A 19,170-nucleotide genomic window follows, 5' to 3' on the forward strand; every position below is an offset into this window, starting at 1 on the left:
TGAGGGTCCCTGGCAGAACTGAAGCTGGGGATGTAGATGAGATCATCAAGTGACAGGGGAGAGAAAGAGAAAAGAAGGGGACAGGGCCAAGCTTTAAAGAGCTCTGGCTTCAAAGGTTAGGAAGCAGAGAATGGACATTCAAAGAAGAAATGGAAATAATGGCCAGAAAGATGCAGGGGCTGGGGTAAGGAGAAGCATGAGAGAACGACATCACAGAAGTTAAGCAGCGTTTCAAGCGGGAGGTGGTCAGCAGTGTCCACTGGAACAAAAGAATCAAGAAAAATATAGTTTGGAAAGTATCCATTAAGTTTATGACAAAGAGTCGCTGACAACTTTAGCGAGAGTCATTTCTGTGTTGTAACAAAGATAAAACCAAATTAGAATTAAATTGGGTCTGCTTAAAGAGAAGGACATAGGGTGCTAGAAGGGAACATGAAATTGAGAGAGGGTTCTTTTAAAATGAGGGACCCTTGGCTGGGCGCCGTGGCTCACGCCTGTAATCCCAGCACTTTGGGAGGTCAAGGCAGGCAGATCACCTGAGGTCAGGGGTTCAAGACCAGCCTGACCAACATAGTGAAACTCCATCTCTACTAAAAATACAAAAATCAGCCAGGCATGTTGGTGTACACCCATGATCCCAGCTACTCGGGAGGCTGAGGCAGGAGATCACTTGAACCCGGGAAGTGGAGGCTGCACTGAGCCGAGATCGGGCCACTGCACCACAGCCTGGGCAAGAGAGCAAGACTCCATCTCAGAAAAATAAAAAATAAATAAATAAATAAAATGAGGGACCCTCAAACCTGTTAAAATGCTCATGAAAAGAATTCAGGGGAAAAGCAGTCGTTGAAAACACAAGAAAGAAAGAAGATAATCAATAGTGTAAAATGCTTAAGAAAATGGAAATGGATGAAATCCCAATTTTCTTACTCTCTTGTAACAAAGGGAAAACAGGGAGGATGGATTCAGGTGTGGGTGAGCATATAGCCTAAGTCCATACATCTGGCAACTGGAAATTGAGAGCATTCCAGCCGGACAGTCACTATTTCCTCTGTGAACTAAGAGAGGCAGTAGCGTAGCAGCTGCAGTGCAAAGACTGAAGGTCATCTGTCTTTCCAACTCAATGGCCTCACACTGGTAGGTTGAAATCGGCCGTGGAAATTGGTAAATACTACAGAGGCAGGCTCTTTTTTCCCCTAGAGTCAGTCATTAAACACTGACCAGCACACTGCTGACAGGGGAAACTGTGGGAAGAGAACGCTATTAAACTCTAAGCTACTAAACAAACGTACTTAATTGGAAATTCTAATTAATTTATTAAAGAATGGCTTTTTCGGCCGGGCGCGGTGGCTCAAGCCTGTAATCCCAGCACTTTGGGAGGCCGAGACGGGCAGATCACGAGGTCAGGAGATGGAGACCATCCTGGCGAACACGGTGAAACCCCGTCTCTACTAAAAAAATACAAAAAACTAGCCGGGCGAGGTGGCGGGCGCCTGTAGTCCTAGCTACACAGGAGGCTGAGGCAGGAGAATGGCGTGAACCCGGGAGTTGGAGCTTGCAGTGAGCTGAGATCCGGCCACTGCGCTCCAGCCCTGGCGACAGAGCGAGACTCCGTCTCAAAAAAAAAAAAAAAAAAAGAATGGCTTTTTCAAAACAATTTAAAACTATCATATATGGAATTACTTTTTAAAATCTTTGCATCTAAAAGATAAAATAACATCAAGCTTTCCCTTTAAGCTATATTTAGCTTCAAAATCCAAACAAACAAAAACATGTTATATAACGGGGCATCATATAAGCATAAGGGAGGGTCATTAAACTTCTTTTATATACATTTGGAAATTTCCCATATAAAAAGGTAAAAATAATACTGAAGATAAAAAGTGGTATTGGAGCAAAACTTACATTTTAAAGTTACTTAGATATTTAAATGACTTCTTGGTTAAATACATACACCGACTATGTACCCACAAAAATTAAAAATAAATAAATGACTTCTTAAAAATTTAGGTGTACTAGAATTCATATTAATGATTGCTTGACAAACATTAAGGAAGATAGAGATAAATATTCCCCACTCCAAAGAGATTTTCATAATAGTTTCCTTGCCTTTCTATAATAAAATCTCAAGTCTTTCAGTCGAATACTTGTATTTTTATATTTTCATACCTGCGTAAGCTGTCAAACAAATGTATTAATATTTAATTGGGTATTTAAAAGCATTCAAATTATTTCAACATTTGTCCCCAGATATTTTAAACAAACAAACAAAAAATTAACAGACATATCAGAACTGGTATTTTCAAGGTATTCTTTAAGGGGAAAAGCTTGTTTAGATGTCCTAAAAGAACAATTATGTACAGTCTAGAGAGAGAGAAGACAGCTACAGTCACAGAGCATCCTCTATACCTAAAAACTAACTGCATTTAAGAATCACTGATGGATTCTTAACACACGCACCCCCACTCAGGGTCTGGTCTCAAACCTGCCACATCAGAATCTCGGGATATGGGCCCCAAAATGCACTGAATGTGTGTAGTACTTCAAATATGTTACATCATTTGAAACTCTCCAAACCCTTGGATGTAAACGGGGTGAGGCTCAGAAGATCTATGTAACTTGCCCAAGGTCATAGCTAACAATACAGATAGAATTGGAACTAGAAGACTCCAAAGTCTAAGTTTTTTTCTGCTGCATCCTAAGACCGTTTCTTGAGAAAATTAATTTTTCTTTTCAATTTAATACAGTGTCAGTGATCACTGAAATATTGGTGAAAAGAATGAAAGAAATGAAAGTTACTCCAATGAATACTTACACTATTTAGCTCATTCATAGTAAGTCGTCTGAGAATAAATTCAGAAATGCTCTCTGTAGTAGACATGACAAAGTTCTGAAGAACAGTAAACACCTCATCTGTATGGGGGAAAAATGCATGCAACTAAAATGATAGCAGTTCTTTGGTACAAAACACACCAAATTTTCTAGTAAATGTACAACTGGGCTAAGCAAGTGAATCACTTGCCAAAAATAAACTGCAATAATATAATCATTATTCGCCCCATGGGGAAAGCTATACTTAACCTTAAGTCACTTAGGAGTCCCAGTTGTAGGTAGAATCGATCAGGGACACTCTTCCCTCCACCACTGAACACAGCTATAAACCCTGGACAGAATGCACGAAGCAGCTATTTGAAAACTCGACAAGGAAAAAATAGCAGGTGGATTCAGTGAGAAGTAACACTGAACAGTGGTGAGTTTACTAATGTTTCTCCCTCTGGTCCTCCTCCCAGTTGTAACCAGATGCAGAAGCAGTGAACAAGGTGGGCAGCAGAATGGGCGCCAGCTTTCTGGTCAGGCAATGACCAACGAACCTTCAAACAAACTCCTAGAATGAGTAAGTCCTTCAGCAAGGTCACAGGATACAAGGTCAACAAACCGAAATCAATCATATTTCTATACATTAGTAACATATAGTTAAAAATTGAAAATTTTAAAACTATCAATTACAACAGCTTCCCCTCAAAAGAAATAGTTATAAATCTTACAAAACCTGTGTAAGATCTATATGCTGAAAACTATAAAACTCTGATAAAAAAAATCGAAGACAACCTAAGTAAATGTAGAGACGGGCCAGGCGCGGTGGCTCATACCTGTAATCCCAGCACTCTGGGAGGCTGAGGTGGGCAGATCACCTGAGGTCAGGGGTTTGAGACCAACCTGGACAACATGGCGAAACCTCATTTCTACTAAAAATACAAAAATTAGCCAGGCATGGTGGTGAGCGCCTGCAGTCCCAGTTACTTGGGGGGCTGAGGCAGCAGGATTGCTTGAATATGGGAGGTGGAGGCTGCAGTGAGCTGAGATTGCACCACTGTACTCCAGCCTGGGTGACAAACTGAGACCCTGTCTCTAAATAAATAAATGTACGGAAATACCATATTCATGCACTAAAAGTTTCAGCATAAGAAAGCAATTCCCCACAAACTGATCTATGTATTTAATGTAATTCCAGTCAAGATCCTAGCAGGACTTTTTTTTTTGTAGGTACATATAAGTTGATGATATAGTTTATATGGAAAGGTAAAGGAACTAGAATAGCTAAAAATATTTTGGGACAAAAAAGAATTTGAAAGAACCACACTACCTATTTTAAGACTTACTATAAATCTACAGTAACCAAAACCTTGTGGTATTGGCAAAGGAATAAACACTTAGATAAAAAGAACAGAATAGAGTCCAGAATTACACCAATACTAATACAGCCAAATTAATTATTTGTAAACAATTTTTTGAGATAGAATTCACAGAGCACTCAATTCCCCTATTAAAGGTATCTAATTCAGTGGTTTCTCGTACAGTCACAGATATGTGCAACCATCACCACAGTCAACATTAGAACATTTCATCACCACAAAGAGAAATCTCATACCCTTTAAATCATCAGGCCCTTAACCCCTGTTTTTTCCCAGCCCTAAGCGACCCCAGTCTACTTTCTGTCTCTATAGATTTGCCTATTCTGGACACTTCATTTAAATAAGATCATATAATATGTGATCTTTAGTGATCACCTTATGATAACGTTTTCAAGGTTTATTCATGTTGTAGCATGTATTACTACTTCATTCCTTTTTATGGCTGAATATGTATAAACCACATATTATCCATTCATCTACCCATCTACTTTGGATTGTTTCCATCACGGCCAATTAATTTTTGACAAAAGTACAAAACAATTCAACAGAGAAAGGATACTCAGGCTCTCCAACAAATGGTGCTGGTGCAACTACACACCTAAAGGCAAAAAAACTAACCTTGACCTAAACCTTACACCTTAAAAATTAATCCCTAAATATATCATAAATCTAAAAGTAAAATAATAAACTAAGGAGAAATCCTGTATGACCTGGGGCTAAGGCAGAGTTCTCACTCATAATACCTACTGCATGATCCATAAAACAAAACAAAAATAAACTGGATTTCATCAGAATAAAAACTTGGGTCTGCAAAAGACACTATTAAGAAACTGAAAAGATAAGCTGCAGACACGAAGAAAATATGTGCAAACCACGTATCTGACAAAGGACTAACTAGGCAGAAGATTTAATAGACACCTCACAAAATGCTGTATTATCATTCTGAGTGTTCATTAAGAGATTACATATATTAAAAATTAATTTTAAATTTTCATGTTACCCAGGGGCTATATGGCCTCTGGAGTATCTCATGAGTCACTTGCCAGGTCAAGAAGCCACCAGCAAATGATTGGAAAGTAAAAGCCTTTATTAAAAAATTCAAAACTATAACCAATGAATATGGGAAAAACAGAATACTCTTATTTTCCATATTCCATACTACTCTTTCTGCCTTTTCGTTCTCCTATATATACAGTCAACTCTTTAAATATCAAACTCACATTAATAGCATAAAACAGTTTTATTTTCCTTGTATACAACCAAACTCATTCAATTAAAATAAATTTGAGATTTCAAGGGAAAGCTTAGGCCTTGGAGAAGAGAGAACAAAATGATATGAAGAAAAGTAGCTGCCTTCAAGGCAACCAATATTATCATCCCTACCCCAGGGGTTCCTCTTAATTACCACAATACAAAAGAGCCTCTGTCTCACCCTCAAGGCACATCCCTTGGTCACTGCCACATCTCTGAATTTAATACCCTGTCACAATATACAAATTGTGGGCAAAAGTTCAAGCCAGAATAAAAATTATGGTTTGGGGCCAGGCCCAGTGACTCATGCCTATAATCCTCATGCCTGTAATCCTAGCACTTTGAGAGGCCGAGGCAGGCAGATCACCTGAGGTTGGGAGTTCGAGACCAGCCTGACCAACATGGAGAAACTAAAAATACAAAATTAGCCGGACATGGTGACGCATGCCTGTAATCCCAGCTACTCGGGAGGCTGAGGCAGGAGAATCACTTGAACCTGGGAGGCAAATGTTGCAGTGAGCCGAGATCGTACCATTGCACTCCAGCCTGGGCAACAAGAGCGAAACTCCATCTCAAAAAAAAAAAAAAAAAAAAAAAAAAAATTATGGTTTGGTTTCCTTCCCTATGCCTCATATAATTTGTAGTAGTAAACTGAATCCCAAAAGAAGTGGTACCAGAATTGGTCAAAAAGCGATCACAGTCAAAATCATGATGAAGTAGCACTTTATATCCATTAGGATGGCTATTATTTTTTAAAGCCCATTAACAAGTGTTGGAGAGGATGTGGAAAAACTGGAACCCTTGTGCACTACTGGTGCAAACGTAAAATGGTTCAGCCACTGTGGAAAAGTGTATGGCAGTTCCTCAAAAAATGAAACAGAATTACCACATGATACAGAAATCCCACTTCCAAAAGAATCGAAAGCAGGGACTCAGACAGACATTTGTACACCCATGTTCACAGCAGCATTATTCACAAAAGAGAAGGTGAAAAAAATCCCATTGTTCATCAGCAGAAGAATGGATAACTAAATATAATCTAGCCAAAAAACAGAATACTATTCTGCTGTTTAAAGGAATCAAAGTATGATACATGCTACAATATGGATGAACCTAGAAGAAACGATGTTCAGTGAAATAAGTCAGACACAAAAGGACAAATGCTGTATGATTCCACTTCTAGGACGTACCCAGAGGAGTCAACCTCATAGAGACAGAAAGTAGAATGGTGACTGCCAGGGCCTGGGGAAAGAGGAAAATGGGGAATTAGTGTTTGACGAGTACAGAGTTCCAGTTCAGGAAGAGGAAAATTGGAGATGGATGATGGTGACGACTGCACAACAGTGCGGATGTACTCTCTGTCACAGAACTGTACACTCACATACAGTGAAAATGTAAACTTTATGTATAAAACTATCTATGTGTAAAACTATGTATAAAAAGCTATGTCAGGAAGAAAAGTTCCAATAGACAAGAGATTACTCCCACAAAAAAAGCGAGACTCAGCAAAGAAGACCAGCCCACCAAGTGACCAATTCAGCCATCAGTGAGGACAGAAGCAGTAATAATTACTGAAGGCTCATATAATCCAGTGTAATGAAAGGGAAGCTGTATTATAACTAAAAGTATGTTTCCTCAAATTTAAAAATAAACATTATACAGTTATTGCAGATTAAACATATAATCATGGAAACATCATTTTACAAAAACTGTATCTGCAGAACGGCAATCCCTGAATCTCATCTGATTAGGCACAGTAAAGTGGTATTGCACATCACAGGCTGGAGGAAAACACAGCCGTCTGGATGCCGTCACTGTGGATTCACGATCGAAACTTCAGGGGCGCGCTCAGCAAGCCCAGCAATCCTACAGTACTGCCTTAGAGCACTCACAAAGCCTCCTTCCCAGACAGATACTTACACCCTGTCCTCACATTGCCAACACTTCCACCCCCACCCTCACTCTATCTCCTCTTTCCTTAAAAAACCAGAATAATGGCCGGGCGTGGTGGCTCAAGCCTGTAATCCCAGCACTTTGGGAGGCCGAGACGGGTGGATCACGAGGTCAGGAGATCAAGACCATCCTGGCGAACACAGTGAAACCCCGTCTCTACTAAAAAATACAAAAAACTAGCCGGGCGTGGTGGCGGCGCCTGTAATCCCAGTTACTTGGGAGGCTGAGGCAGGAGAATGGCGTAAACCCGGGAGGCGGAGCTTGCAGTGAGCTGAGATCCGGCCACTGCACTCCAGCCTGGGCGACAGAGCGAGACTCCGTCTCAAAAAAAAAAAAAAAAAAAAAAAAAACCAGAATAAATTAGAAAAGAACTTCTACGACCTCCTATATCCACCCACCTGCACTTATCTCTATCAGTGCTCCTTCTGGAATCTTCTAGAACCACTTGTGTCCTGGATTCCATACACTCTCACCTATGCTTGGATGCCAGTCAGCAAATACCACCTCTTTATGTCTTCAAAACCTCCCACAGTGAAATCATTTCCAACAGCACATACACATGGTTATATTCACCTCTTAAGGAAACAAAAAACCTTCTTGTTCCTCACCACCAACGGCCCCATTCCTCTGCCCCTCCACACAAAAAACTCGCTATTTTACTCACTATTTTCATTTCTCTCCCTGAGCGGCCCCTACCACTGCCCCAGATTGCTTCCGTCGAGGTCGCCACTGATTTCCATGTTGCTAAATTGGGCGGTCAATTCCCAGTCCTTCCGTCAGGGCATCAGCAGCCTCTGGTGTGGGATACTGCCCTCCTTCAGGAAACACATTCTTCACTGGCTTCCTGGTTTTCCTCCTCTCTGGCTATGAATTCCCCTGTATCCTCTGCTGTTCCTCTTCACTTCCCTAACCTCTAGCATTGGTGTCCCCAAGGTACTTGGACCCCTTCTCCATCTACACTTGCTACCCTAACACTCTCATCCAGTCTCAGGACTTTAAATACCACCTGTATGTTAATGACTCCCAAGTTTCTATCTCTAACTCATAAATTCGATAAGAGGGAAGATCTTAGGTTAAGTCTTCTTATTACAAAGAGTAATAATAATAGGAGTAGGAGGAAACTTTGGGAGGTGAAAGATACGTCTATGGCATTGATGGTGGTGATGGTTTCACAGGTGTATACCTATCCCCAAATTCATCAAGTTGAGTACATTAAATATGTAAAGCCTTTTAACATGTCAATTATACCTCAATAAAGTAGTTAAAAAAATAATATCTTGTTGAGAAATATCTATATATGTGCTAAAAATCCTTTTCTAAAATGCATGGATGTAATAAAAGTCAAAACAGGAAGACAAAGAGTAACAGGAGGGCACTAAACAGGTAAATTCGCTCTTAGGTTGCACGTGAGAACACAGGTGTTTAATTACTTTGCATCCTAACTTATATATAACTTACATATCACACATTATTTTGTTTGTATCCAAAATTATGGCAATTTTTCAAGGGCACGTGTGAGCCAGTTCTACACTGAAAGCACTGAGCATAGGAGTAAATAATCAGGACAGCTCCAATGAATTCAAATGTATGCCCTTAAGGAGTTGAAAGTCTTCTAAAAATGTACTGTATTTTCATAGCATTTGGTTCTGCTACTATCATTATAAAAAAACAGGATATTTCATAAGCATATATTCAAATATAATCATATCAATTTTATTCTCAGGTTTAACCTAATACTAATGCTCCTCTAGAATTTTTAAATAGGAAATTTCTAAAACTGCAAATGACACTGGTCAGGAAGGACTGGGAGGTTCACCTGTCGCTACGCTCATCTCTGATGTCTATGGGTTTTCAACTGCTGTTTTACATACCTTAGTTTAAGGAGAGAAGAAAGAGCTCAATGCTTCTACCTATTATCACTAACTTTCTCTGTGAAGTATTTTCTACTTAAAAGGTACTCAAAGATGAACATATTTAAAGACAAGCAATTATAAAATCACTGCCACTCTCATGCTTTAGCAGAGTGGCAATCAGAAATGGATCCTGCTTAAACATATACAAAATAGTGACCATTTAAAATGGTCTGGAAATCAATAAGCACGCATAAATTTTTCTAAAAAGCAAATGAAATTACATTATAGTAACCAACGCATGTAAACCACTAGAATGTCAACTCACGAGAACAGATGGTTGCTCCTTCAACACTGTATCCCCAGCACCACTGGGAGATTGTCAATACATTATTTACTGAGTTAAGTTTTCTATTTTAAAATGTCAGAAATTTCTTCTCACTCTAAATACCAATGCTGCATCAAGCAAGACACCAAGAGAAACAACTTATCCTCACCATCCTGGGCACTGGAACCTTTCAACCTGCATGTGTTCAACAGCTTCAACAGCAACTGGAGGCATCTGTCAGTCTTCAGCAAGGGCATGTAGGCATTGGTACCAAACTTCATAAGCACATCCAGAAGAGGATCTAAGAATACCCGCAATACATTCTCTGTTCTCTGCTTTCCACTAGACATTAAAAGACAGGCCAAAATCAACCATTTCAAAAGCGTAAGCAAATTGCTTCCCGCCTATAATTGGGTGAAAACTGGTTAGCTAACGGATCCAATTAGACAAAGTTACTCTCATGAAAGACCCAGACAACCAGCAGCTATGAGGACTCATCTTCTGGTCCGTGCTTTCCCGAGTGTAACGACTCACTAAAGAAAGCACAGGGGGCCGGGTGCGGTGGCTCAAGCCTGTAATCCCAGCACTTTGGGAGGCCGAGACGGGTGGATCACGAGGTCAGGAGATCGAGACCATCCTGGCTAACCTGGTGAAACCCCGTCTCTACTAAAAAATACAAAAAACTAGCTGGGCGAGGTAGCGGGCGCCTGTAGTCCCAGTTACTCGGGAGGCTGAGGCAGGAGAATGGCGTGAACCCGGGAGGTGGAGCTTGCAGTGAGCTGAGATCCGGCCACTGCACTCCAGCCTGAGCGACACAGCGAGACTCCGTCTCAAAAAAAAAAGAAAAAGAAAAAAAAAGAAAGCACAGGGAAGAACCACCGTCCTCAGTGCCAGGCACCAGCAGGAAGGAAATCCTATACCCAATTTATGTGTAAATTAAATTGATGAGACCCTGCTTCCATAATATAAAAATATAAAACCAAAACAAACATAAGTTAGTCAAGGAAATAGAACATGTTTTAAAAATCCAAAACAAACAAACAAAAACAACTAAGCATTCATTAAAAACTGTTATAACCGACTTTTTTTTTTTTTTTTTTTTTTTTTCCAGATGGGGTCTCACTCTGTCGCCCAGGCTGGAGTGCTACGGTGTGATCACAGCTCGCTGTGGCCTCAACCTCCCAGGCTCAAGCAATCTTCCCACATCAGCCTCCTAAGAGGCTGAGACCACAGGTGTGAGCCACCATGCCCGGCTAATTTTTTAATTTTTGTAGAGACGGGGTCTCACTTATTTTCCCAGGCTAGATAACCAACTTCTGTACAAAATCTTTGTCTAGAAAAGAGATTTGGTGTAAATCAAATTTACTGTATACCATGCAAATATCCTACCAGATCTACCTAAGGATGCTGCTTATTGCAAAACTATAATCTAGTGAAAACTGATCTGCTTCCATTCTCACAAAATATAAATAAGACTGTTATAAGATTGTTTTATCTTTATTACTATTTTTTTAGATTATGTATTGTACAAAGGAGTCAAATCCAGTAAATCTCTTTACCTAAACTTACACTGGAATCTTGTAATCCACTTCTAATACTCTGATATAAAACCAGTGATTATTGTATATAGTTTTTTAATCTTCTCTAATTTAACATTAAATTTTTTTCAGACAGAGTCTCACTCTGTGGCCCAGGCTGGAGTGCCATGGTGCAATCTTGGCTCACTGCAACCTCCGCCGCCCGGTTCAAGTGAGCTTCCCGTCTTGGCCTGTCTAGTAGCTGGGACTACAGGCATGTGCCAACACGCCCGGCTGATTTTTGTATTTTTAGTAGAAACAGGGTTTCACCATGTTGGCCAGTCTGGCCTCAAACTCCTGATGTCAGGTGACCTGCCCGCCTTGGCCTCTCAAAGTGCTGGGATTACAGGCGTGAGCTACCGTGCCCAGCCATCTAATTAACATTAAATTGTTAAGTTTAACATTTAATTTACCAATTTAAAAGCACTAATATGCCTTTATTCCTATTTGTTATTAACTTGAAACATTTCTTCGGTATACTGTGAATGTTCTAGTACGCTCCCTTAATACCTTGTGATCAACTCACTTAAATCATTCAAAAATCTGAATACACATCATAATTCTGATCAGGATTTTTTTAAAATAGGTTTTCTTTTCAATTATAGAACAATTACCTATATTGAGTCTTCATTCCTTCCACATCCACAGCCAGCAAGACCATCAAAGAAACAAGCTTGGCTTCAAACCAATCAGGCATAAAGCAGTTTTCTCCTGCTTAAATAACAATAGTTAAGGTTGGCAAAGCATTAACAAAATCCTTCAAGGATGATGCTTCAAAAAAAAAAAAAAAAACCCCACTAAATGATTATGCCTTATTAAATTATGAGAGAAATACAACTGAGATGAAATACAGTAGAACACCCTAGAGCATGGCTCATTATTATACGTATCTATTTCACATGAACAAAAAACAAATTTGTGTACCTGCTACATGCCATGCAATTACCTGGGTGCTGCAGACACAGTGGTTCCTGTGCTCACGGAATTCAGTGTACAGGAGAAAAGCATTAATCAAAGAATAAATACATAGAAAATTGCAATTATAGTGAGGGCTATAAAGGAGAAGTAAATGGTGCTAGTGGAGTCTACACTGGGAAGATGTGCCCTTATCTGGAGAGTAAGAGGAAGTTTTCCTGAAGAAATGACAATTGGGCTGAGTGTGACAACTCAAGAGGAAAGATGAAGGGACGTAAGAATTTTCTAGACAGAAGGAAGAGCACATCAAAGGTCTTCTGGCAGAAGGAGGCATGCCATATTCAGAAAACAGAAGTATGCTCAGGTGTGCACTACGTGACAGGGAGTAGCAAAAACTGAAGGGGCATAAACCGGCAGAGAACAGAGACCAGGAAACCTTGCAGGCCATGCAGAGGACCTTTGTCTCTGCCCTAAAGGCAACAGGAAGCCACCGAAGGTTAAAAGGAACTTATACAAAGAAGTGGAGGAAAAATGTCTAAGATCAAAATTTGTAAAGATTTATCTAGGTACCATGTGGAAAAGATATTGCAGAGGAAGCAACGGTAGATGCAAGGTAACTCGGTAAGAGGCAACTCTAGTATTTCAGCTGAAATGAGTCTTCCCTAAAATGTGACCAGCAATGAGATTAAATGAAGACACAAAGGCCATGGCCTCTCAGGCCTCTATCTGACCCCCCAGTGTATGTCTACTTTAGTAGGGACTAACATATTTACTTCAAATAATCTTCCAATGTTAACAGCATAGGACATTTACTAGACACGGACAGACCAAAAAAGACTAAAAACACAAAAGACAAATGTTCCAAGAAGCATAAACTCATGCATTTTGGAAGGATAATTATCTCATCATTTAAGACCTAGTCCATGGTCAGCTTAGAGAAACCAGGAGATGAAAATGACTTTGTGTGAGACACAGCTAGGAAATTTAAGACATGTTAAATTCGAAGATGCAATTTTCCTAAATTATCACCAATGACTTTAATGAAAAGGAAGCATTAGGAATGTAAAAAGAATCCTAATTAATGAATCTGTTAAGAGTGCTTCTCTAATGTCTTACGTATTTCCTCAAAGAAAGGATTTTTGTAAAATTGATGTTGCAAAGTATCTGCTGAAAAAGAAACTAACAAAACTATCCTTTTAAACACAGCTTTTGTTTAAAATTGTTTTTCATAATCAGTTCATACTAAACATAGTGCTTTAAAAACGAAAAAGATAAACACATATTTCCAATGCACATATTTCCACTACAGAGGCTCCAAAGCCATATCTGCAGTATCTAGTTCACAGGGACCCAGTAACTGTAGAATAAATAAATTACTTTTGTCCACTTCTTAACTCTGGCAACTTATTAGCTTCCTTAAACATAAAGTAATTTAAAATCTCAAGTCTCAGAAGAGATAAAGTATTAATACAAGTTAGAAGACAGTATCTTTCCGTTTTTTTTTCATATTATTTTACTGAAATACAAGTTTGGCATCAATAAATCATCATATATTTCATAAAGCCTAACTCTGGGTCTGAAAAACTAGTTAAAAGTTCTTTAAAATATTTTGGTTATATCAATCCATAAAAATGATTGCAGACTTACTTTCCCAGGCAGATGACTTAACATACTCTTGAATAAGGCTCTTCACATAAGCATTTAAAGACGTCTTGTGAAGTCCAATGGAGCTACACATTGGGGATGGCTTAAAATAGCTTTCATTAACACGTAGCCAGTCACACAGCTGGAAGAGAAAACAGTTATTACTTTATTTTAAAAACCTAACCAAACAAAGGGTTTCTAATCTCCTTAAACCAATTTTCTTTATTTCACAATAAACTGAATTTAAATAATTGAATACAAGTAATAAACCATTTACTAGCATACTTGAGTTCCACAGACAGTAAAAACAAAAAAACTGTGTGTATATATGTATGTATGTGTATATGTATGTGTGTTATATATGTGATATATATGATATATATGTGATATATACATATATGTACTATATGTGTGATATATGTGTGATATATACATATATGTGGTGTATATATACATATATATGTGACATATATACACACACATATATATATGTGTGTGTATGTGTTTTCTAATCTCCTTCAAAGAATGTATAAACTTCATTAACAGGCAAGAAATTCTAACATACCTTATATAAAATGTACATTTGAATGAGGTAAAGATCTCTATAAAAAATAATGCATTACATAAAACAAATTACAACCTTCAACTAAAACTTCTTCCAGCTTCACATGCTAAAACAAGAAGTTTTATCATTGAGAGAAGGTAGAATTTGAAAATTAAGTTATAATCAAAGTTCCTACCCTCCTCACAAGTTTATTTTCTATCATACACGCATATTAAAATACTGTATATTAATTTAAAAGAGAAACATTGTCCAAGGCCGTCTCCATTACATCTCTTAGAAGGTTTGCAAATAAAAGTCACATAATTTCACAACTCATCTTTGGTCACATGTAATGGTCAAACTTTTGTTTTAAAATCTAAATATGTTCTCAATTTCCTTTTTATAATATCTGTCTTAATAAGCAAATTCAATAACTGAGTTTAAATATGAAGAAAATAATAATGAAATGAGTCTTTCTAAAAAGTAAGCATTTTTGAAAAATTATTTTTTGTGTCCATTAGGGTTATCCAAAGTTTACTACAAGGAGGCAAAGGAAGAATACATCATTCGACCAAAGACGAAACTGATGAATGACTCTGGATGAATGAAGTGGTCAGGACTAAAAAGACACCACACAGGTACAATGAGTGAGCAGGTCAATAACGCTAGAGGAGGTTGTTCTGTGTAGGTCTTTATCAAGTCGGCTAATCTTAAGATATTATCTGTCTAACAGTGAGGTCAGCCGGTATTTATCTTCTAACAGTATACACTTTTCTTTGTATTCCTCTAAAACTGGCCAGACTACGTTTCCTAATTATTGCTGTAAAATATGCGAGGCTTTTCAAAGCTTGTATTTCCACAGGCATGATTCTGCTGTACCAAAATTATTTTTGACAACTAAACTCTAATTCATATTTGATATTTTTCTTTCCCTCTATCAAATCTGTCACAAAATTCAGAATATTTTCCCTTCAAAGAGTTTTCATGTCAGCCTTATCGTTTAAAATGACATTTAAATGGCAGTCTCTGGGTAGGCAGGCTCCCTTGATTCCCCATTAAAATACAAGTCTCAAAAATCTATGTGGACACATAAAGAGAATGAAAGGACAAGACACAGACTGGGAGAAAATATTTGCAAAACACGTATCTGATAAAGGACTGGTATCCAAAGTATTCAAAGAACTTTTAAAGCCTCACCATAAGAAAACAAACAACCTAATTTAAAAATTTGCAAAAGAACTGGACACCTCCCCCAAAGAAGGCATACAGATGGTAAATAGCATATACAAAATGCTCAGTTTCATCTATGTTCAGGGAATTGGGAATTAAAACAGTAAGACACCACTATACAGCTATTGGAGTGGCTAAAATCCAGAACACTGACAAACCAAATGCTGAAGAGGATGTGGGGCAGTAAGAACTCTCATTCTTTGCTGGTGGGAATGCAAACTAGTACAATTCGAAAGACAGCTTGGCAATTTCTCATAACACTAAACAGAATCTTATCACTCAATCTGGCAACTGTGCTCCTTGGTATTTACCCAAATAAGATGAAAAGGTATGTCCACACAAAAACCTGCACAAAGATGTTTACAGTAGTTTTACTCACAACTGCCAAAACCTGGAAGCAACCAAGGTGTCCCTCAGTAGGTGAATGGATAAATAAACTGTGGTCCATCCAGATAATGAAGTCTTAGTCAGCATTAAAAAAAAAATGAGCTATCAAGCCATGAAAACACAAGAAGGAACCTTAAATGCATATTACTAAGTAGAAGAGCCAATCTGAAAAGGCCATGTCCTGTATGAGTCCAACTATGTGGCATTATGGAAAAGACAAAACTAGAGACAGTAAAAAGATCAGCTGCCAAGGTTTGGGGGAAAGGAGGGATGAACAGGCAGAGCACAGAGAATTTTTGGGGGCAGGGAGACTATTGTGTATGATATGTCTGTCAAAACCCATGGAATGTACAATGTGAAGAGTGAACCCTAATGTGAACTATGACCATTAGTTAATAATAGTAATCAATATGGGGGTCATCAATTGTTACAAATGACCCACATTGATACAAAATGTTAACAATAGGGGAAACTGTATGTAGGGATGGGAAGAGTGGTGTGGGAGTATGTGGAAACTGTAATTTTTTTTTTTTTTTTTTTTACATTATTACTTTATTTTTAAAATATATTGAGACACGGTCTCGCTATGTTACCAAGGCTGGTCTCAAATTCCTGAGCTCAAGCGATCTGGCCTCCTGGGCCTCCCAAAGTGCTGGGATTATAGGCATGAGCCACCATGCCTGGTCAGAACTCTCTGTACTTTCTGTTTAATTTTTCTGGAAACCAAACACTGTTTCAAAAAATAAAGTCTATTAATTAAAAAACTATTTAGAGTGAGCTACATTAAAAAAGCCATTTCTACAGGTTTAAAATGACTGAATATCAATGACTTTACATGACTTAACATAATAACTAGGTATTAAGATAATGAGAACACTATGTACAAAAGTTATAGGATACAGTCGAATCTACACTAAAATATATATACATATATGCAAGTGCTTTCCAACAAAAAAGAACTGAAATCTGGATTCAGCTATAAACCACCAACTAGAAGCTTCCTGAGGGTAGTCAACGTGTTTCTCTCACTGACCACCGTATTCCCAACACTCAGCACAGTGCGTGGCCTGTGGGAGATGTGCAATACATAGTTCTCAACAAACGACTCCAAGACATCAGGAGACAGGCAAAACAAACCAAAGGAGAGTCAAAGATGAAAAAAGACACCGAAGCATCACAGAACCGAAAAATCAAGGGGAACAGACAAAGAAATCTAACAGCTGGCTCCTTAAAAACAAATAAACAATACAAGAGGCGGCCGGGCGCGGTGGCTCAAGCCTGTAATCCCAGCACTTTGGGAGGCCGAGACGGGCGGATCACGAGTTCAGGAGATCGAGACCATCCTGGCTAACACGGTGAAACCCCGTCTCTACTAAAATACAAAAAAAATTAGCCGGGCGAGGTGGCGGGCGCCTGTACTCCCAGCTACTCGGGAGGCTGAGGCAGGAGAATGGCGTGAACCCGGGAGGCGGGGCTTGCAGTGAGCTGAGATCCGGCCACTGCACTCCAGCCTGGGCAACAGAGCGAGACTCCGTCTCAAAAAAAAAAAAAAAAGAAAAGAAAAACAACAACAATACAAGAGGCAAACGCTTCACCCCTTAAACCAGGGCAAAAAGACATTATTAGTAATAGGAGATATTTACATTTAATATGGGCTAAAGGTAGCCTACAGCATTTTTACATGAATTTTCTCTTTTAAACCTCACAACTCATACCATACAACAAAATAAATTCCAGCCGGATTACAGTCCACAATTTTAAAGCTATGCCTATTAGCTGCAGTGAATAGGCTTTATTTGAATACCCGAACAAACAAAATTGGACATCTGACCAAACAAAAATAAAATAAATTTCAAAAATATTGTTAGTTTTTTTAGGTGTGATAAGGGCTTATTTTTAAGCCCTTTAAACTCCTTATCTTTTAGCAGTACATACTCAAATACTTACAGATGAAAAGTAAGATTTGGTAAGATTTGATTCAAAATAATTGGGAGAGGAAGGGAGAGTAGGAGGTCCAGGTCAAAGAAGATGGGCCAGTCAGGTGCGGTGGTTCACGCCTATAATCCCAGCACTTTGGGAGGCCAAGGCAGGCAGATCACAAGGTCAGGAGTTTGAGACCAGCCTGGCCAACATGGTGAAACCCCATCTCTACTAAAAATACAAAAATTAGCTGGACATGGTGGTGGGTGCCTGTAATCCCAGCTACTTGGGAGACTGAGGCAGGAGAATCGTTTGAACTTGGGAGGCAGAGGTTGCAGTGAGCCAAGATCACGCCATTGCACTCCAGCCTGGGCAACAGGGTGAGACTCTGTCTCAGAAAAAAAAAAAAAAAGACCATACATGGTGGGTGATGAGAGTTCATTACATTCTTCTAAGAATTTTTAAAATTTTTTCAGAGTAAAAAGCTACTGGGAAAAAAACTAAACAAAATCAAAAATCAAAATGAAACTGAAAAGATGCCCGAACTTACAAACTATAAGAGAATGATAAATTATAATTACACTGAAATGCCCTTTCCCATCCTCCAGATTGGTAAAAAAATCCTGCTTCACAACAGGCACTATCATACCCTGTGAAATTCCTGCAACCCTATGGTAGGCCCCAAAGATACCGAGGTCCTAACCCTGGAACCTGTGAATGTTACTTTACGCAGCAAAAGGAGCTCTGCAGATTAAGTATTCTGAGATGCGGACATTATGCTGGATTATTTGAGGGGGTCCAATGTAATCCTAAGTGTCCTTATAAAAGGAAGGCAGAGGCAGATTCGGCCACAGAAACAGAAGAGAAGAATGTGATATGAAGATGAAGCAGAGATCTTGAGAAGCCAGGCTGCTGGTTCTGAAGATGGAGAAAGGACCATGAGCCGAGAAATGCAAGCAATACAGCTCCAGAAGATGAGGAAATGGCCTCGCCCCTACACGGAAGCACAGGCCAGCCAGAATCTTAATTGCAGACCAGTGAAACGGATTCCAGGCTTCTGGCCTCCAGAACTGTAAGGCAATAAATGTATGTTATTTTAAGCCACCAAGCTGGTGGTAATTTATTACAGCAGCCATATGGAAACTATGGACGGAAACTGGGCAATCCCCAGAAAGATTACCCAGTCACCCAACCTCTGACCACTGATCCCAGTTCTAGGACTCCATTCTGCAGATGTACCTGCCAACTATTCATTTATTGTGGCATTGTCTGTAAAAGCCACAAGACTGGACAACTCAACAGTTCAGCAATGGGAGAAGTTGAATAAACAATGGTATAACCACCAGATGGAATACTATGCAAGCTTTACTTTACAAAATAC

General features: G+C 39.0%; 1 protein-coding gene across 1 annotated transcript in view; it reads right to left on the bottom strand.

Annotated features, from left to right (window-relative positions):
• The window catches only part of TARBP1 (TAR (HIV-1) RNA binding protein 1), an 85,363-nt gene that overhangs the window by 42,243 nt on the left and 23,950 nt on the right, over positions 1-19,170 (bottom strand). The window contains exons 10-13 of the mRNA XM_050769729.1: positions 13,712-13,850; positions 11,764-11,863; positions 9,742-9,914; positions 2,813-2,910 (exon numbers count right to left, since the gene is read on the bottom strand). Coding sequence (XP_050625686.1) covers positions 2,813-2,910; positions 9,742-9,914; positions 11,764-11,863; positions 13,712-13,850 — 510 coding nt within the window. The remainder of the gene's footprint in view (positions 1-2,812; positions 2,911-9,741; positions 9,915-11,763; positions 11,864-13,711; positions 13,851-19,170) is intronic.

Source organism: Macaca thibetana, chromosome 1, assembly GCF_024542745.1.
Source record: "Macaca thibetana thibetana isolate TM-01 chromosome 1, ASM2454274v1, whole genome shotgun sequence".
NCBI lineage: Eukaryota > Metazoa > Chordata > Mammalia > Primates > Cercopithecidae > Macaca > Macaca thibetana.